Below are 21,934 nucleotides of genomic sequence, written 5' to 3'. Positions count from 1 at the left end.
GGCTGTGATGTGCTGTTGTGCTTGGAACGAGCCTCTGTTTGAGCTGTCGGTTACAGGACTCCAGCTTCCTGGTTGGGAAAGAGCAGCAGCCGATGATAATCATACCCAGCATGATGGCACTGGCCAGATGCGAACGCAGAATCCACAAAGGTATTAGCTAAAAATTAGGCAGAGCTGCCAATCCCGGTTTCCAGGCTTCATTTAAAAACCACAGCGACTCCAGCCAGTCAAGCGGCGGCGGTGTCGAAGGGTTTAGCAGGAAGGTAGAGAGATGACAGCAAGTTCCATGTGATTTATTTCTGCTTTACAGCCCACGTCCCCAGCTGAACTGGAGCACGGGAAACTTGCATCTGTTACGTGGACAGCCTTGTGTCTCTCGCTTCCCACTGTGCAGCAGGCTGGATTGGGGGCTTGTGTGTCTTCTGTGCATGCACATCACACTCTTTCTTTCCCTCCCCAGGCCTCCTGATCCAAAAGTGCCTGGGAAAACAAATGCCATTGTAAGAGAACTGGACAAGGCTGGAGGGTTCTCAGCCCAGGAGCTGGGGGTCAGAGAGATGAACGTCTCTACCTTGTCTTTCCTGCTGCAGCAAACAAACAAACACACCTCTAAAACCAGAAAGTCAGGCATCCAACTTTTCATGACTTGTCTCTCGTGACTTGGCAGTTTCTTTGCAGCAAGGAGCCTGGGATGATTGCTCTGAGGAGAACTGAGTGAACAAAGGAAATAAATTAACCCGATTGAATGAGAAATGCCTGCTTATCATAGGCGTTTGCTGTTGGCAACTGTTCTGGGGAGCTCATTAGGCCAGCGTGGGCTTATTCAGGCAAAGGGCAAATCTGATTCTCCAAAGGAACAGGAGGACTTCAAAGGACAAGAGTGAAGATTTGGTTTTTGAACCTGAATCAATGCACTTGTAGAACATTCTATAACTTTCACCAGTCCAGAGGAAAGACTTGTTCCTATACCACATAGCCTATAGACACCTGTCAGGAGTACAGCATCATGAAGAAATTCACAGTGGGAAAATATTCAGGATGCTACATATGGTGACATGACCAAAGATTTAAAAAAAAATTTTTGTTTTAGTTGTAGATGAACTATTTATTTTTATATGGTGCTGAGGATGGAACCCAGTGCCTCACACATGCTAGGCAAGTGCTGTACCACTGAGCTACAAACTCAACCATGACCAAGGATTTGAAAGCAACTTCTGCATTGACTAGGATATTATCCCTTATGATATGAAAATTAATTCCATTTTACACTGTCAGTTTCACGATATCCTTCCATTAAGAAAATCCTTTCCTATCCTAATGAACTATTGGCTGGGTTCTCTCTTTCTCTGCTTTTGACTAATGAGTTTAATTACTTCCATTTGCAAACTCCACCCTTCTCATCAACTTTGTATGTTAGAGCATCTATCGATGGATGGCCTGGCTTCCATCAGATATCATTTGATTATCCAAATAGAGGAATGGGAGATGTGCCAACGTGACTATTCTAGGGTATCAAATCTACATCCTAAATTGAAATTAAAAAGGGTATTGAAGCCAGCCACTTTAATATATTACTATATATATATATATTTTTTCTTTTTCTTTTTGTTCTCATTTTGGGGAAAAAGTGATTTGGAGAAAAGAATCATGAGTTCGTATGAAATAAGGTTAAATGTTCTGAAGGTGTCCATAACATGATTCATTCAATAATATTCCTATTTAATATTTAAAAAATATTTTTTAGGAAGAGCAATGTGCCCAGGGTTTTATGAACTGAGTGTCCATTTGAAAAATTCAGCATCAATTTTTCAGCCAAATTTTGCTCTTTCACTCTTGAGCCAACATAAGGGACTGTGACTCTGTCAACTTTTCAGCAAACCCTCCCTCTTTCTAAGTCTGTTTTATGTTTCTCATTCTCCTTTTTCTCTCCAAGCTGCATGGGGCATCAGTACAGTCACCCCTACTGCAATGAAAAATCAAAGATTCTGCTGCCTTAACTTTGCTAATAAGGTCAGTCTCCTTTCTGTTTTTTCTTTTCCTTCTCTCCCTCCTTCCCTCCCTCCCTCCCTTCCTTCCTGTATTTGTGATTGAGCACAGGAGCATTCTGCCACTGAGCAACATTCCCAGTTCCCTTTTTAAAATATTTTTATTTTGAGATAAGGTCTTGCTAAGTTTCCGAGGCTGGCCTTGAACTTGTGATACTCCTGCCTCAGCCTTCTGAGCTGCTGGAATTACAGATATGTACCACTGGGCCTACCTGTCTTTTTGAGTCCAGTTAGATTTTTTTTAAGCCCTTATGCAAATGCTACACTTCCCTTCTCTCATTGTTTTTTTTTAAAAAGGAGGATTGAAACCAGGTGTGCTTAATCACTGAGCCAGTGTCCCCAGCTCTTTTTATTTATTTATTTATTATTTATATTTTAAGACAGGGCTTTGTTAACTTGCTGAGGCTGGCTTTGAACTTGCTATCCTCTTACCTCAGCTTCCCGAGCCTTCCCGAGCCTCTGGGATTATAAACATAGGCCACCCTTGTTTTTTTGTTTTTTTTTTTTAATATTTATTTTTTAGGTGTAGATGGACACAACACAATGCCTTTATTTTTTATTTTTTTTAAAATATTTATTTTTTAGTTTTTGGTGAACACAACACCTTTATTTTTTTACTTTTATGTGGTGCTGAGGATCAAACCCGGGTCCCGTCTGGGCTAGACGAGCGCTCTACCGCTGAGCCACAATCCCAGCCCCTTAGATTTGTTTTTGATAGACACACTAGGCCAGAGTTCTCCTTGACCTTGAGAGAGACGTGCATGAAGCCTGATCCATTTGCTTTCTGAGCGGGTGTGTGAGGACATGAGCACACTCGGGACTGTCCAGGGAACACTGCAGGTGTGGCAGGATCAGCCACTCATTCTCCTCATGAGCACTTGAGCCCAGTCTATGACATTTCGAGAAGGCACAGGAAAACAGCAAAAGGGCTCACAGGTGAGTACCCGGAGAAACAGGCCACTTGCCGTGTGTGATCTGGTGCTTAGGCAAGCCACAATGCCACTTTCAGTTTCCTGGTCTTCCTAAGGACTTTTGTATTTTTTGTTTTTTATGCATCGTTTTTCTTCGTCTCCTCTGGACACTGAGCTAATTGCCCTGCAAGATTTTGATCAAGCAATTTCTTCTATGTACCCTCTCTGCTGTGTCTTTTAGGTGTATTTTTTGGACTGAGACATTTTTTTTAGGTAGAGGTTAAGCATCTCTAATCTGAGATGCTCCAAAATCCAAAATTTTTTTGAACACTGACAAGACATTACAAATGGAAATTTTCACTCCCCCGACCTCACGGAACTGATTGCAGTCAAAATGCAGGTACGCTAAAAATGTTGTATGAAATTACTTCAGGCTATGTGTCTAAGGTGCCTAGGAAGCACAAAGGAATTTCATGCTAAATTTTGTGTTTGAATTTCTGTTTCTCAAAATATCTCATTTATATGCAAGTACTCTAAAATTAAAAAAAAATACAAAATCTGAAACATTTCAAGTAAGGAATTCTCAACCTGCATAAGATCTTAAGCAAAATTAGAGCTGGAGTAAATAGCAAAGGTTTAATAACCACTGACCATTATCCATATAGTAGTCTGAATTTTTTAAACTTTAATTATAGAAAAAGGGAAGGATAGTGAGATGAATCTGACCAAACTTTCCCATGAATATACCACAACGAATCTCATCTCTCTATACATCCATAAAATACTAATTAAAAAAAAAAATATATATGTATAAATAAATAGAAGAAAAATGAATAGAGAGAAGAAAAGGAACAGGGGGAAGCTGGAGGGGAGGAAATGGGAAGTAGTGGGGACTCAATTAGAGTAAATTATATTCCATGCTGGTATAATTAGGTCCAAATGAATACTAATATTATGTATAACTAAAATGAAATAATAAAAATGCAAAAAAATTTAATCATAAAAATTTTAAACACTAAAAGTAGAAAAAACAAAATACTGAACCTATAAAATCCAGAAAATAATGACTGTTTCTCAGAATATCATACGCTTCCAAGAGGAAGACAGCAGGTCCATCCTGAGTTGTGTTCTATACTCCAGGAGCTGCTGGTGGATAACAGGGCAGCAGTGAGGAGAAGCTCTTTCTTGCACACAGCAAGGGTGGAGAGGTCACTGCCGATCTCCTGACATTTGTCTTCAGGTAATGAAACCACCAGGTGTGAGAGGTAATCGATGGAATCTTCCAGAGTAACTTGGATCCTATTCCATGGCCTCTTTCCTGAGCTTCTAAGATATTTATAAGCCTCAGAATGTGAGGCAGTTACAGACTCAGGTCCTGGATAGACAGGCTTGCATCTGACTGGGTCAGCCACTTAGGAAAATCTTAAGCCTTTATTTCTTCACCTGAAAAAATTGTTCAAATACTATTACCTGTCTCAGAAGTTTTGTTTTGAGAATTAAATATGTTTAGGTACATAGTATACTGGGTACCTGCTATTTTTCCTTGATCCTGAGACTCACAAATTAATCTCTCTGAAAGATGATCCACAATGTCATGATTCAATTAGTAGCATTTTCTGTCTTGGTGGTTCACAAAATAATGGTGAATCTTCTGATGATAGTTTTTGATTTTATGAAATATCATAGTAAGTGCTTAAAGAATATTTGCAATCAAGGTCATGATGATTATAGACTCTCTTTTCATTTTCTCAATTCAAACTTCTTATTGCAATTTCTCTACTTTTGCCAGTGAGGAACCGTGTGATCTTGGGGAAACCGTTTAACATTTTTAGGATTCAGGCTCAAATTTGAATAGGATGATCTCTATGTTTTCTTCTAGCCTTAAAGTCTTAAGATGTAACAGCATACTACAGGGACACAGCCACATCAATGTTTACAGCAGCACAATTCATAATAGGTAAACTGTGGAATCAAACTAGATGCCCCTCAGTAGATGAATGGATTAAAAAATGTGGTATATATACACAATGGAATATTACTTGGCAATAAAAGAGAATAAAATCATGGCATTTGCAGGAAAATGGATGGCGTTGGAGAAAATAATGCTAAGTGAAGTTAGCCAATCCCCAAAAAACAAATGCTGAATGTTTTCTCTGATATAAGGTGACTGACCCATAATGGGGGAGAGAGGGGGAGTATGGGAGGAATGGACGAACTCTAGATAGGGCAGAGGGGTGGGAGGGGAGTTAGCAATGATGGTGGAATGTAATGGACGTCATTATCCAAAGCACATGTATGAAGGCATGAATTGGTGTGAACACACTTTATATACGTAGATATGAAAAATTGTGCTCCATATGTGTAATAAGAATTGCAATGCATTCTACTGTCATGTATTTATAAAATAAAATCAATAAAAAGATGTGCCTGTTCTTGGAGGACAGCGAAGGAGAAAACCTGTACAAGTGTGTAGGGAAGGGCAGGGCCCCTCCCTATACCTGTCAGCAGCCACTTGGACAAATGGGACAAATTGCTTGGTCTCCATGAAGCAAACACCCTGTTTCTCTGGCACTCCCAGGACCTGTAGCCACCAAAGTGGGTATGTGGGATAGAAGTTCCTGGCCTCCTATCTACTGTAGCAATACTCACATGGTTATGGGAAATTCTGTCCCAGGAGTGTATCTACAGGGTGTGGGTAAAAGACGGTGGAGTGCAGAATAGGCAGGCTTTCTTTAGGAAGAGTTGAAACATGCATCGTGCACTGGCTCACCAGTGCCGCCTTCATCTTGCCACTCTGTGGTCTTTATTAAAAAAATTTTAGGCTAAAGTTTCTATCGTTACAATTGCCCCCTGGGCTGTGCAGCCATCTGGGAGCACTGCAAGTATTAAAAAGTATTCAATGTGGGATCTCCCAAGGGTGGGGGAGGAAGCTTCTTTTCCAGCCTTCTCCATTATGCATGGACGGGAGATCATTGTCTGGCTAATAGTCATTACAGAGACCTGCAAGCCACTGGGATTCCAGCCTTGAGGTTATGAATAGCGTGCTCAGAGGTCATACCGTGATGGGTAAGATGAGAGCAGGAGGGAGAGGGAATGTGGTTGAGGCAGTTCCTGGGATATCTGGGGAAGGCAGAGAGTCTCTAAAGGAGGCACTCCTGAGGATGTGAATGTGCTCTGGCTCATATCACCGACCTATCATTATTTTGTGCGAGGCCATCTTGGATAAACCTAAGTAGGACATGCCTACACTACATTTGTGTTTTCTCACAGTCTTTTTATTTATATTACATTGTTTTTGCAATAGTTTTGTGTAGTAGAAAGGGCAAATATTATATTTGCAAATAAGGAAGCCAATATGGATTAGCTCTTCAGCAGCTCAGAACAAAGACTGATGCTGTTTTCCTGACTCCCAATTCCATCCTCTTTCTACTGTTTTAAGCTTCCCTCTGCAGTAACAAGACAGGGAATGCACCTTCTGCACATGGTTATCCTGGTCTCCAGCTGCAGAACGGGCCTGCTGTGTTTCTGAGGATCTAGTACCACAAATTTAGTCTACATTGTCATTGTTTCGCTTGTAGAAAGCACTTTGGTCTTCAACAAACACTAGATTTGAGAAGAAATGACCAGAATGGATTTTAGGATATTCTGAATCTAGTTTTCTCCTGCAGGTGATGTTTCATTTCTGGCCAGAGTTTCCATGGTAGACACAGAACTCTGAATGAATGACTTTCTTCCCAGAGAGAACCTCAGAGTGAGAAGTGTTTTGCCAGCAGAGTGGCCTCTTCACAGACGTGACTTTTGGTCTTGTGTGTCTGTATAACCTCAAACTCAGTGGCAAAAGAGCAACAGGAAATCTCTTGAGAACTATAAGATTTCCAACAACTAAGTGGGCCAAATTCATGGCAAGTGACATTGGTTTGTTTCCCTCCAGTTTTAACCAATATTCAGAATATGCACAGAGCCAGGCCTCAAATCTGGTAATGGTGGTGGGGGGCAGTGTGCTTTCTCACCATCAAAACACATCACCTGTCCACTGGATGCTAATGTGGATGAGGATTTTGGGTTTTCCTTAAAGATCTCCTTATATACTTGTAGTTCATATATGTTAACCCTTTTTAGGTTCACAGAAAATTGAGTGGAAAGTGCAGGGTGCCTTGTTTCCACACATGCATGGCCTTCCTGTCATCAATGTCTCATGCCAGAATGGTATGTTTGTTACGACTGATGAACTTTCATTGACACAACATTATCATTTCAAGTCCATAGTTTGTAAGGTTTTGCTCTTGATGCTGTACATTCTATGGGCTTTGATACATATATATTGACAAGTATTTGCTATTGTATTGTACTGAACAGTTTCTCTGCTCTAAGAATCTTGAGTGTTCTGCCTATCTGTCTTTCCCCTTTTGTCCCTGGAAGCTACTAATATTTTCATCATCTCCACAGTTTTGTCTTCCGGAATGTCATATAGTTGGAATCATATAGTATACACCCTTTTAAGATTGGTTTCTTTTACTTAGTAAAATACGTTTTCATGGTTTGAAAGGTCATTTTTTTTGTAGTATTGAATATTTCATTGATTGGGTGTACCAAAGTTTATCCATTGAACTTCTGAAGGACATTTGGGTTGCTTTAAGCTTTAGCATTAAAAATAAAGTTCTTATATATCCATTTGTGAATTTTTATGTGGACCTAAGTTTTCTTGTAGGCATATATTAAGAACCATAATTGATGGATTTTGAATCTTTTTTTTTTAAAGAGAGAGAAAGAGAGAGAGAGAGAATTTTTTTAATATTTATTTTTTTAGTTTTCGGCAGACATAACATCTTTGTTTGTATGTGGTGCTGAGGATCGAACCCGGGCCGCACGCATGCCGCTTGAGCCACATCCCCAGCCCCAGATTTTGAATCTTTGTCAAATATCAATTGATAAAATTTATGTGAATGTTTCTTGGCTTTATGTTTTCTTCATTGATTTGTCTATTTGTTCATAGATACCACTTATTATACTGCATTTTAATAGTAAGTCTCGAAGTTAGTGTTATTATTCTACCTTGGATCTTCCTTAACATTAATTCAGCTATTCTGAGTCTTTTATCCATCCATATAAACTTTAAAATTGGTTTGTCAATAGCCACAAAATAACATGCTAGGGAACTGATTGGAATTTAATTGAATACATAGGTTAAGTCGGAAAGAACTAGCATCTTTAAAATATTATAATATCCATAAACACAAATTACTTCTCCATTATTTGATTCTTTTAAAATATTTTTAATCAAAGTTCTTTAGTTTTCCTTATATATATCTTGTATATATGTTTTAAATTATACCCAAGTATTTCATTTTTTGGGGTTCTGATGTAATTTTAAATGATGTTAATGCATTTTTTATTTCAAATTCTAATTTGAATGTTCATTGCTAATATTTAGGAAAGTTATTGGTATTTGTATATTAATCTTGTATCCAACATTCTTTCTTGTAATTGCTTATTAGTTTCAGGAGGCTTATTGTGAGTCTTGTTCAATCTTGTTATCTATGAACAAAGACAGTTTTATTTCTTCCTTCCCAATCTGTATATCATTTATTTCTTTTTCTTGTCATATTGCATTAGCTAGGACTTCCAGTAAAATGTTGAAAAGAAGTGATGAGTGAGGACATTCTTGTTTCTGATCTTAATGGGAAAGCTGCAAGTTTCTCACCATAAACTTGATGTTAGCTATATATTTTTTAAAAAAATGATGTTACCTGTAGATGTTCTTTAAGTTAATAAGAACATATTTTTAAAATTTTTAATTCTTTAGGTATAAAAAGATAGGTAAACACAAAGTATAGAGCAGAAAACCCTCATTTAATGTAAATTTTAGAAATTAAAAGACTTGAAACAAGGTGGCTTTTTATCCCACACTAACATGTAAATAAATTTTCTTTCCCAGATTTATATTCTAAAGTTAGTAACAACCTAAAATCTGTGAAAAATATATCATGTCCAATTTAAATTACCTGGGAAAAAGTAGGAGAAAGGACTATTAATCAGAACCAGTTGCACATAGATGGAAAAATGCTGCAATCACTCCCAAATATTACCCTACAGTATACATAAATCATAATGAAAATAAAAGTGCCTACATTATGGAACTGTGAAATTGTGTTTAAAAATAATAAAAATAAATTGTTAGGTATTGTTGGAATATTATAACTCATAAGGCAGGAAAATACTGAGTTACAGATAAGACTCAAAACACAAGTTGACTTGAAAAAAAAAAAGGTTGTCATAGAAATACAGGACAGGCAGGAAAGCAGGTCTTCCAGCAGGATGGATGGACTTTTAGACACATAGACACATCCCACCTCATCCTACCCTACCCCACCTCATCGTAAGTTTTAGCTGACATAAAAAGGAGAGGGGTAGTGTTAAACCAAAGTACAAAACTTATTCCTAAACTTCATGTCTCAATGAACTTATTGGGGGAAGGTTCTTGACAATGCAGTTTGTCCAACTGGTTCTTCCCTTCAGCAACATCACCTTCATTTTTCTGTGTCATTTTCTCTATCTGTATCTACTCAGCAAATCCAATTTCCTGGAAACAGAGTCTAGTGAACATAGGACATCATACTGGAGTCAAATGAAGAACATATATTAACCAAAAGTTCTAAGTTAACAACCAAAAGTGTAGATCTCAAATTCTTATTTTCAATTCCGCATCAGAAACAGTATTTGGCACTAGCTGTTTAAATAAAATCTGTGAGCTGAGGCAGTTGTAGTTAAATCATAAGCCACTATTTGTAGTCTATGATTTGGTTTCAAACTTAAAGGGCTGGTATAGATAGCCACACTTAAAAATTATTCAGAGTTGGAGAATAAACAGTAATAAGATACAAACAAAACCAGGCAAATTAGTCTGGCAAACAAAAATTCATCTAATAATGAGCAAAAATGGGGGTTAAACTAGTTTTGATTACAGGCAGATGTCTTTTTGTTCTGTTTTTTCTATATCCGTTTTTCCTAATCCATACCGCTTAGTGAAAACCCATTTATTCTACCAAGAAATACAGCATAGTTGGCCACAGTCTAAATATGCTTGACTGGAAAATTATGTCCCACAAAAAAACCTTGCAATGTTACATCATTACTCTATGGTAATTCATTGGTGCTGGCATCTGCCCTCACCAAAAAAGCATGGCACTCACTGCCCAGTTTGAACACAGCACTACACAGAGAGAAGCAGCAACAGCACAGTCTATAGAACTCTATATTTATTTGTGTGCGAGCATTCAGTGAATGCTCCAAACCGAGGACGGTGCAATAAAAGCAACTTTTTCATATAAATAGACAAGAAGGTGTGATGCCAGTGGCCCCTTGGCGCTTCAGACAGAGAATTAAGCAAGAGTGATGCATGAGTAGGGAAAAGGAGAAAAGGGAGGCACAAGGAGGCAGGTTTCAGACAGACAGTGCCATGAAAATGTTGTACTGCTGGATGTTTCGTTTGAGGATATCTGAGCACGGGCCAAGGACACGTTCAAATCGAAGTCGATCCAGCTTCACACACTTCAAGGGGCCACGTGCAACCACCGTGGCCGCGCGAGGGCGGTTCTTGAGCAGGGCAATTTCTCCAAAATAATCGGAAGGCCCCAATCTTCCCACTTCAACAAAATCTTCGTTTTCGGACCGACGCTGCAGCACGGCAGCCGACCCCTCCAGAATAATGAAGAACTCGTCTCCCGGTTCCCCCTGCACCATGATGTTCTGCCTGTCCTCGAACTGGACCGGTTCCAGGGCGTCCGCTACCGTGAGCCGCTCCCACTTGTCCAAGGACTCTAAAATCGACACTTTGCTGAGGAACTCTTCGTACATCTTGCGCTTTTTCAGCGTGCTCCCCATCAGGATCCTTCGGTAGCTGCTCCGGTCAATCCCCCACAGTTTCACGCTCGTCTTTGCCTTGACCGTGGCTGCTCGCGGGGTCCCGTAAATGAGGGCGAGTTCTCCAAAGCTCCCTCCTTCCCCGAGGGCGGTGGTCCATTCGTCGTTGACGTACACGTCCATCTCTCCCTGGTCGATCACGTAGAAGACGTCCCCGTCGTCGCCCTGCTCGATAACCGTCTCTCCCGCCGTGAAGGAGACGGGGAACATGGCGTAGAAGATGTCATTCTTCTCATTTTCATCCAGGTGCGAAAACAGCACGTTCTTCTCAATGGCTTTGGCTAAGGCGGCGATCGTCTTAAAATCCTTGGGTATGACCTTTCGCACGAAAGACACGGCGTCTTCCTCCGTGCACACTTCGGCGCTGATGGCGCCCCGGCGCCGCCGGCCCTTCACCACGGGCTGGGCCTGGGCCGGCGCCGGCTGCGCCTGGGCCGGCGCCGTCTCCTCCGGGCAGGGGCCCGGCGTCGGCTGACTCTGGGAGAGCCTGGCCTCCTCCTTCTCCAACTTCTCAAAGTATTCCCGGAGGAACGTCACGGGCCGCTCGGGCCGCGCCGTGCACAGCTGCACGATGGAGTCCTTGAGCAGGGCCTGGATGTTGTGCTTCTGCGCGTACAGCTCGCACTCGCGGAGGCTGCGCTCCTCCTCACTGGCCGCGGTGCTGCCCGACGCCATGCTTCCTCAGGCCCCGGTCACGACCCCCCGGACCGAGCGGGCCCACCCCGCATCCCAGGCCAGTGGGAAGGCCTCCGGGATGGCGAGGAGGCCTGCGGCCCGGGGGGCGGGGAAGGGGAGCGGAGGGGCAGGGGGAGGCGCCCGGGGAAACGGAGGAGTCAGGCCCAGACCACCGCGCGGGGTGCGGGGCAGGCAGGCCCGCGAAGGAGAGGGGAAACGGATCTCGGGGAATGGCTAGAGGGAAGGGTGGACGCGAGGATTCCTGCCGGGCCTCGAGATCAGCCGAAACCGGCGGGGGGGAAAATGATGGCGGATTCCGGTAAAAGCGAGCTGTTGTCCTTCCGGAAATGGGGGAGGGCGAGGGAGCGAGGAGGCCGCGAGGAAGCCAAGGTGCGCTAGGCCCCACTTCCGAGAGCAGCCGAGAGTAGCCGAGAGCGTCCGAGTGCGTCCGAGTGCGGCCGAGTGCGGCCGAGAGCGGCCGGGTGGTGTGCTACATGGGGCCTTAGATGGAGATTCTTTATGAAGTCAAGGAAATTCAACTCTGTTCTTGGTTTGCTAAGAATACTCTTAGCTTGACTGCTTGGAGTTTGCCAAATGTTTTTTCTCCATCTGTTGGTATGATCCTATGATTTTTTCTTTGACCTGTTGATAGGATGGATTCTCTTCAATTTTGAATGTTGAATCAACCTTGGACGCCTTAAATTCCACTTGCTCTTAGTGTATCGTTCTTTTCAAACACTACTGGATTTGATTTGCTAATATTTTGTTGAGAATTTTTGCATCTGTATTCTTGGTCTGTAGTTTTTGTGGAATGTCTTTGTCTTGTTTGGATATTAGGGCACTGCTGATCTCATAGAATACGTTGGGAAGACTAGGGGGGATTTAGAGTATGGTCCATCCCTTCTCCCAGCTAGCTTAGGTTCTGATCAAACTCCAGTGGGTTACGATCTAGTAAGATAGTTTCTCCTGAAGTCAGAAAAATAAGTGCTGAGTGCACTGGTCTATTTTAAAAAGATCCCCTTTTCAGTTTTCCTGCTGAAAGCATAAGGAGATCCTTCTCTGATTATGAAAGTATAGGGATCCTCTGTGATTGGGTCATATGGAATTTTAACTGTTAGACTGGTCCACACTGAGTTTCCAGCAATTCATCAATTATAGTTCAAGTTTGCCTACAGCACTGGTTCCTGAGTTGCAAATCTCTATGTCTGCTGGTTGGTCTCTCCAATTCTCGGGGCAGAGGTTTGCCCTATGACCTTACTTTCTCTGACAGATTTAAGTAGAGTTACTGATTTTCAGTTTGTTCCGCTTTTTAACCTAGGATAGAGTACAGACTTCCAAGCTTCTTACATGCCAAAGTGAAAACTGGAAGTCTCTGTCCGTTCATATCTTTAAAACGTATTTTTCAGTCCTTCACCACATAGTATTTCTGTCCTATAATATTGACTGAAACCAGAGGAAAATTTTCTGGCAGGATCATTTACAACTTTCAGGCTCGATTCTTTGGAGGAAATTATGCAGACAGAAGCCTAATCTTTCAGGAGTTTGATTCTAGTTTTTGCAACTTTCTTTCCAAAGTTAGTTGATTTTTTTTTTTTTGGTCCAAAGTTGTTAATTGAAACATAGTGAATGAGTTGTATTGTTAACTGATGTTTTGAGTCATGAACAAAGGAGGAGTTGCTATTTGGGAGCCTCTGATGAATTAGCAGAATGATGAATTCTTAAAGTACAAGAATTGAAAGATTGAAGACATCAGGGTGCTATTCCTAGTAATTCTAAAAGTTTTGTAAGTATCTTGACAAATAGGATTACATAAAGGGGAAAAACTGGAGCTGTCTGCCTTTCTTTAACTGTCTTTACTTCAGATGTAATAAGAAAATCACTACATTTATGAGAGTACTACATATTTGGGTTTAGTAGGGATAACTGAGAAATGCTTTCCAACCAAATAAAGACCCAGAAGAGAAAAAAAAAAACTTAGTTTTTTTATAAGTTTCATAGAAGATATTTATCTAAAAAATCAGATTAATTGGTATAAATAAAAACTAATATTGTCCTTCCATATTAGTATTTGGTATTAACATTTAATAGATTCTTAAATATTGAGTGTTAGATGAGCAATTATTTTTGTTTAGATTTTTGGTTTAGTTTGTTTTTGCATTTCCGTGTGTGTGTGTGTGTGTGTGTGTGTGTTTGTTTTTAGTGCTGAGGATTGAACCCAGGACCTTGTGCATGCCAGGCAAGTGCTCGACTGGTCTGAGCTACACTCCCAACCCTTCACATTTTCTTCAGGCAACTAATACTATAACCTAGTGGTCAGGAGCATATCTCAGAAGTGGACTGAAAACTTGCTGTCCATTTACTGTGAGTGTGACCGCGGACAAATTAATTAAGCCATCTGCTGTGGTTGGAATGTGGATTTCCCCCAAGGTTTCAGGTGCTGGGCACTTGGTCCTCACTGGGGCAGTACTGGGAGATGAAACTTTGAAAAGGAGATGGCACCTACTGGAAGGACCCTAGGTCCATGGGAGGCCTTCAGAGGAGATTATGGAACCCAGTTACTCTGGCAGGTGATCTCTCCCACACTCTGATCTGCCATTACGCCCACATCAGAGTCTCAGCCAGGGGGCCTGCCCTGTCTTGGACTTCCATTCTCCAACTGTGAGCTAAGCATCTTTTCTTCAGAAGTACCTGGCTTCAGGTATTTCATTCTAGTAACAAAAATAAAACAAAACAAAACAAAAAAAACAGACTAGTACTCCTCTCCCCGCTGGTTTGTTCTTGGGCAGAATGGGGATTGAAAGTCATTTTCTCCCAGGGATCCCATGAGGATCCAACGAGATAGTTCTAGTAAGTGTTCAATCCATGTTAGTTATTTGTATTTTAAAAAGAACACTTCATTCAAAGACATACACTCTTATGAAGAGTATTGTGATTGTTGATGAAACCCCTAAGACATTTGAGACTTTGGAAGGAAAACCTACCTCTCAGTGTTCACAGAAGAGCACGGAGCTGCTTTTCTTCAGATCTGTCGCAGTGTCTTCCGTGACTGTGAAAGGTGGTGTTGTCCTTGATGTCACCCATTCCCAAGGTGGGTGCACTGGCCTTCTCCTCTAGGCTAATGTAAATGGAGACTAGAGTTGAGGGGGATAAAGAGCTGCACCCAGGGAGGGTAGGCAGCAGGGGAAAGATGGAGAACCCCGGAGTCTCTTTAGCTTTCTGACAAAGAGTGCACCTTGGGTGAGCAGAGTCTCTTTCCTGTTTGAACCAGTGGTTTGGCAAACTTTCTGATAATGACTCTGTTGACTTTGAGGGCCACAGAGTCTGTACACAACTTCTCAACTTGTGAAGTAGAAGAGCATCTCAGACAGGAGAAAAACTGACTGTGGCCATGATTCAGTAAAATTTTACTTCTAGAAACTGATGGCTGGCAGGAGTCACCAGCCTCAGATCTGGAGTTCTCCCAACTTGCAGGTAAGTAGATGGAGTTTTGTCAGGGTCTGTAAACAAGTCAGGATGTCGCCTGGCATTTTGCCAGAGGGAGTGGTTTGTGAGGTGGCGCCAGCGAGCCATTAAGTGTGGAGATTCCTTATTGGTTGACTGCTGTATCTAGTTTATGTAAATTAAGATAAGCTGTGTGGAATGTATATATACCCCTCCTGTCCTACAATAAACGGCTCCCACTCCTGCTGTATCAATCTACACAAGTTGCTCGTCACCCCCTGGTTATTTTGCTGCAGCCAGACTGCGGCAGAGTTTTCTAGCTCCATCTACTTACCTGCAAATGCCATAGTTTTATTCTTTTATTGCTGTAATCCCAAGGGTGATAGAGAACATTCGTTGCTTTCGCCAGACAGCTGTCTCTGATGGAAGTGGGAGGCCATTTCCCCTCCTGGATATCCCTTCATTCTTTCTCACTCCACTTCTCCTGCCCTCCACTTAAGTGTATAGTAATGACTCAAGAGGTCAAGGCTTGGTTCCATCCTGAAGCACAGCAGGATATGTGCAAGCCTGGCCCTCCTAGAGTCTCAGAGTGGTGTTCATTCAAGACAGAGATGTAGCTCCTGCTTGTCTTCCTCTTCCTCCTCCTCCTCTTCCTCCTCTTCCTCCTCCTCCTCAACTGGTGTTGGAGATTGAACCCAGTGCCTTGAACATGAACATGCTAAGCACATACTGTATCACTGAGCTACATTCCAGCTCCGAGCTTCTTGATTATACCCATGATCTTGCATATCTTTAATGTCTTATTTCATTAAAAGACCCTCTCTCTTTTAGGATTCAAGGACTTAAAAGGAAGGAAGCGAGAGGTTCGGAAAGTTCCAGAAGCTGGAGATTAATTTATGTGACAATACCTGGCATCCCACTCAAAATATTCTTCTCCAAACACAAACCTGTGTCCTCACAGAGGAAGAGGAACCGTTCCTAGACTCTCCTGGACTTGAGATTGAGACCTTATCTCCCTTCGTTTTAGACTGTCTCTGGGGTCCTCAGTAGGTTCATCTCTTTTTTAAAAAATTATTTTATAATTTATATATGACAGTGGAATGCGTTACAATTCTTATTACACATATAGAGCACTTTTTTCATCTCTCTGGTTGTATACAAAGTATATTCACACCAATTCGTGTCTTCACACATGAACTTTGGATAATAATGACCATCACATTCCACCATCATTTCTAACCCCCTGCCCCCTCCCTTCCCCTCCCACCCCTGTGCCCTATCTAGAGTTCCTCTATTCCTCCCATGCTCCCCCTCCTTACCCCACTATGAGTCAGCCTCCTTATATCAGAGAAAACATTTGCCTTTGGTTTTTTGGGATTGGCTAACTTTACTTAGCGTTATCTCTTCTAGCTCCATCTATTTACCTGCAAATGCCATGATTTTATTCTTTTATTACTGTCATCTCTCTCTTTTTTAAAGCTGTATTCTGTCTTCCCAGCCTCTCTCCATCTGTCAGTTTAAAGTCTTATTTACCATTTCACTCAGGAATGCTAGGGCCCTCTCAGAAATCTATCCTGGGGTTCCACTGGTTATCAGGGGTCCTGCTGTTCCTACTGAGATTTTGTCTTTTCAGATCTCGACAGGACAGCTCAGATTGCATCCTCCCCCCAGGCGGCCGCTGGCGCAGTGTCTTACACTCAGTAAATATTTGTTGGTGTTATTTAGAGGTCCTGGCAACTGAGGTTCTTATCTTTTTGTATATTAGTTTGATGAAGTGCTGACTTTCTAGATCTAGAAGCAAAGATGAATCAAGTTCCTGTTCTGATGAGAGAAGAACACTTTTGCATAGACGTGTAGATTCTCAGAGTAAAACGAATCTGTCTTCCCGAGACTGGGAGAGGCTGGAAAGTTGGGCAGTTACGGGTTACATTTCTTTCCACCCTAGATAAGGGCTGGGTTCAGGCAGATCCCGGGGAAGCTGCGTCCTTTCTTGTCCAGTGGGAGGAGGGACACTTCTCCAGGAGCCAGTCCTGGCAGGTGCAATGGTAGCTTCTTGCACTTTGCCTTGGGCTTCTGTAGGAAGACGGCCCCGGGGGCCTTTCTAATGGGACCAGCTGGGTGCAATGCTCATTCTTATCAAGCAGGCTAGTCACTGGGACTGTGGCCTTATCAGATCAGGGCAACCGGTTATTTCAACATATTGCCAGCTAATCCTTTAGCAACAAGCACATAGTTACATTTCAAGTATACCACTGGTGCCTGGGTTCGTACTGCTATGTTATAATCAAGTTGCATCAGCAAGCTTTATCACCGAAGGCCTAGGGTTTCAAATACTTTACGGGACATCCTGATGACCTAAGAAAGAAAGTCCACTTTCACAATAGCATTGAAGTGGCTGTGTACATGCTCAGAACAGGTCCCAGGAAAAAGGAAATTTAATTTCTCATTTGTTTCACCCTGACACTTAGTTTTCTTCTCCAACCGTCATTCACTATTAGTGATATCCCTTATGAACCATGCCCTGTCCGAGGTCCTGTGGCTACTAAAGTAAGTAAAACACGCAAAACAAAGATTTTCCATCGTGGAGTTTATATGGTAGAGACTGACAGTAAACATAAACAAGTTAAATATGCAGATTTCAGAAGTTCAGAAGTGACAAGAGGGAAAAGTAGGGATGAGTGGTAGGTAGCTACAGAGGTGTGGATGGATTGGGGGATGCTGTGTTGCATCCAGTGGGAAGATTTCTTAGGGAGTAACCCTTATCATAAAGAGAGGCCTCCGAGCCTAAGAACGTAAGTGCAAAGGCCCTGAGGTAAGGATGCTTCTGAGTGTGTTTGGGAACTAGGAGGCCAGTGTGGCCAGAGGGGAGACCATGCTGGGGAGAGAGGAGAATGACATTAGCTAGGCAGAGGGATCCAGGGTACCCATCAGTCATTCAACCATCAGAAGCCAGTTTATGGAATTCCTGTTATCTGCAAGGTACTAGAGTTCCCGTTTGTTTGAGAAGGTGTTTGAAAGTATCGTCTGATTAAGTGAGATGGGCAGTGTTTTAGTTCTGCCGGGTAAATGTGGTGGAGGGAAATCTTAGCCATTTCTGTTGAAATGCAAATTTCTGGTGGGAGAGAGTCATCTGAAGAACAGAAACTCAACAACTTTCACTGGCTTTGGAAGACAGTACCTATTTTTTGTAGGAAACACTTTTGAACCAGATTTTTTGTTAAATCTGTTAAAATATTTGGGTATTTCTCAACAGTGGCAGGAAATGGCCCAGAAGTTTGGGGGCTGAAGGGGCCATCTTACAGATAACCCCAAGGTGGATAAATGAGAGGTGTCGGTAATAGCATGGGATTGCGCAGGTCCTTTTCCTGGATGTCTGCGTGATGGATAGGGGACGAGTTCTTAGATTCTCCTCCCCAAGGGCAAGAACGATTTCACAAGACACTGATATTTGAACAAATAGCTTCAACTTATTTCCTTTTATTGTTAGGAAATCAAGTAGTTATGCCCCAAATAAGGAGCTCTAATAATGTTTTGACTCTTCTCTGAAGCAGGAGTTTCTGTGTGTCTGACACAGTCGTCTGATCACAATTGTTTCAGGCCACGAAAAGCAAATGTATGTGTCTTCTGAGGTCCCCCCACCCCCAGCCTCCCTGCACCGGTGAGATTTTTCTGAATCACCCTGTGCTTCTGCTATCTGTAGATCACCCTTATCAAAACGAGTCCTCCAGAAAACCCGGCTTGCTCCAGAAGGACTCGGCACATCAGGTTGCCCGCTGGCTCAGGAGGACTCCACCTGCTCTCAGATCTCCCTCCAGGCGGCTGGCTCACAGCTCAGGTGCTTCTCGGTGGCTGTGTGGCCTTGTTTCTGTCCAGAGGCAGAATGGACTCAGCTGACTCTCCCTGGATTTCCTGAAACCTAGGGCCTCTGCCCCTCTCCACCACAGCTGGGTGTGACGTGGAACTGGGAACCGATGCCTGATCAAATCACCCGGTTGGGACCCCCAAGGCCCACACTTGAACCTGTGGTTTTGCAGTGTGGGCACTGAACTCTTCTCTCTGTTGCGTTTTGAATGATAATTGGGTAATCTAGTTAATCACGCAACCTAACGGGGGTATCGCCACTGATTATAATGTCATTTCTAACAATATTGATATATTGAACTCCTCTAGTATGTACGTATCTATCATATGGTATATAACATACCAAATATGTAATGTCACGTTCTCATCTACATGATACAATTTCTAATGACATTATAGGAGGTTGCCCAAGAGTGCAGAGGACCACACAGGTGACGGGCCAATCACTGATTGTCCACGGGCAGCCTAACCTGGCTCCTCCCCAGTTCTCTCCGCCTTCCAAGCAGAAGAGAGACCCTGGAACCTGCCCTCAGGAGCCGTTGTATCCGATTCTCCTAAGAGCTCAGAGAATAATCCTGCTTTTATTTATGTTTTGGTGGTACTGGGGATTGAACCCAGGGGCTACCTCTCCTGCCCTTTATTTATTATTTTTAGTTATTTTTTCTTCCTCTTTGCAACCCCCCCCCCCAGGCCCTTCATTGCCTTTCTCCTTTTTCATCAAATTGCCCTTGGAGTTTAATCTCTCTCCTGCGGGTGGTGCCTGCCTGGCAGTGCCCGGATGCCGGCTTCCCCTGGGGACTTTGCCACCTTCTCCCACCTCGCTCAGGGAGCATGGCTTCCCTGGTGAAGCTGCCTGGAGGTGTGGGCGTCCTCTCTCTTGCCACTTCTTGTCCTTCTCACTGTCACGGTCCCCATTGCAACCTTTGGAATCTTCTGGACTCTGGCTGTCAGTTGATGGCGCTCTACCTGCTCCCTGGTTTGGGCATTTGGCTTGGATCTTTTAAATCTCAGCTGAAACTCAAAGTTTACCTTTCCAGAAACTTCCACCGCATCGACCTTTGGCTCTGTGTCATCCTTCATGAGCAGGGTCTCTGCCTGTGCTGGCCTCTGCCTCTGTTGACCACTCGGTTTCCTTTTACGCTCCCTGTAAGCCTCCTGTCCTCCCAGGGCTCCGGGCTCTTCCTGTGTGACTTCAGGTCACCTTGCGTTTTACCGCTCCAGGTGGCCTCACTGCATTAATGTGGCTCCTGTCACAGTTTTTCCAGGTGAACGTGGAAACAAAGGAAGTGAGAGTGGCCTGATCTGTGTTTTGAATTGGGAGATGGGCCTGGAGCCGCGTGTCTCAACATGGGCGCCCTGTTGCTGCCGACCTGCGACTCTCCCCTGGCCACCTCCAGCCTCCGCTCGCCCTCTGGCTTCGGGCCTCCCATCCTGCTGTGGCTTCTCAGTCCACAAATCTGGATGTTGCATTTCTGGCCTTGGCCTTGACTTCCCCTTGGGTCCGATGTCTAATTCCATCTCCCAGTGAGCCTCCTCCTAACCTCATCTGGATAGCAACTGCGCCTGCTGCGGGGTCCCTTGGTTCGCATCTAAGCACTGACTCCCAGGCTCACCCTCTGGCCTGGTCCATCTCAGCTCTGACAAAGAGCAGGAGGATTTACCCAGCTACCTCCTGCGCCAGGCTCTGATTTTGGAAAGCAGGGGACTCAGGAAGGTGGTTCTGTGCAGAGAGCAGGGTCGTGCCTTGGCAGCGGGCTGTGCAGACAGTGAGCACAGAAGGCTGCAGGGACGGAGGGAGCAGCCTAGTCCACCACTGGTGGCAAGGTCCCCAGAGCCCGGCCTGAATCCAGCCAGGCAGGCCGGAGAAAGGCCACGCACCCAGGGCATCTCCAGGTGAGCAATTGTGCACATTCTGAGAAGGTCCAGTTTGTGTCGTAAATGTCAACTGCATCCAACTTTGGAGAAACTTTCGCTCCCGGTGAGAGCCATTACTATCTGACTTTGTTAAGTTTTACCAATTGCTCCCTCAGCTGTGGCTGAAGGCTGTATTTTGGATCATTGTTCATGTGGGTAGTTTGCTACTGCGTGTACGAACTTGGCTCTGGATTAGACCTGAGTTAAAATCCGGGCTCCTCTGCTTCCCAGCTGGGTGACCTTGAGCAAGTTACTTACCCTGTTCATGCCTCATTTCCTTTCTCCATTAAAGAGGTACTGCCCATGAAGGTCTTAGCCATAAATTGCCTGGTACAGAGTAAACACTTAAAGGTAGCTATTATTTTGTTATTTCTAAGAATTACTGTGTGAAAGATGATTAGTGGAGAGCAGTGCATTCCCGTGGAGATTTCTACTGTGGGTGATTGGAAAGACTGAGTCACAGACCCCTTGATGGATTCCCTTCACACACCTGTGGTTACAATTTGTGGCACAGAAAAAATACACATTTATTCCACGTCAGGAGCCTTCAGAGTCACACGACACAGTCTGAAAGGCACACGTCAAACCTGCCCGTGTCAAGAACCCACAGTTCCTTCCTCGCTGACTGTGAAAGGGCAGCTGGCCACAGGCTGTGGGTACTTGTAAAGAGTCGTTAAGTCACGCTGGAGACAGTCTTCTCCAAGCACAGTGAGCCCGGGGCTTTGGCCTTTCCTGAGCATGGTTTTGGTTTTTTTCCCTTTAACCATCTCTGTGGCACTCTTTTTTTTTAGAAAAAGTTTTATAGGAGCTCGGTGGTGCTGTGGTGCTCTTCTGAGTCTCCCCCAAGTTCCCCATGTCCTTCCTTTGGCTGTGGAGCATCCGATTTCCTAAAATCCTCAGCAGAGAGCTTTCCTGACCTGGGCTCCACCGACACCATCTCTAGATGCTCCGGGCCCAGCGAAGGTCCTGCCGGAGAACTCTCTCCACGTCGTTCCTTCGCCCCAGGCTGCTCTTGCTTCCTTCTTTGATCACTCTAACCCTGTGGGCTGGGGTACCCTCTTCCCCCGCTTTTCCCAGGATGGGGGATTCAGAAGATTCTAGAAGACTCCACCTGCCTGGGCCAGCAGCGCCCGTGACTGCTCCGGCTGGGGCCGGGCTGAGGTCACC

The 21,934-nt window shown here is 43.6% G+C and overlaps 1 protein-coding gene across 1 annotated transcript; it reads right to left on the bottom strand.

The window, feature by feature from the left end:
* Positions 1 to 9,738: 9,738 nt before the first annotated feature.
* Positions 9,739 to 11,913, bottom strand: LOC101954919 (cAMP-dependent protein kinase type I-alpha regulatory subunit). Its single transcript, XM_040282153.2, has one exon. It carries the CDS (start codon positions 11,549 to 11,551, stop codon positions 10,397 to 10,399), a length of 1,155 nt encoding a protein of 384 aa, XP_040138087.1. The 5' UTR covers positions 11,552 to 11,913; the 3' UTR covers positions 9,739 to 10,396.
* Between the last annotated feature and the right edge of the window lie 10,021 nt (positions 11,914 to 21,934).

Source organism: Ictidomys tridecemlineatus, chromosome 8 (assembly GCF_052094955.1).
Source record: "Ictidomys tridecemlineatus isolate mIctTri1 chromosome 8, mIctTri1.hap1, whole genome shotgun sequence".
Lineage (NCBI taxonomy): Eukaryota > Metazoa > Chordata > Mammalia > Rodentia > Sciuridae > Ictidomys > Ictidomys tridecemlineatus.
Note: the sequence above shows the minus strand (reverse complement) of the source record. Positions and strands in the feature narration are given on the sequence as shown.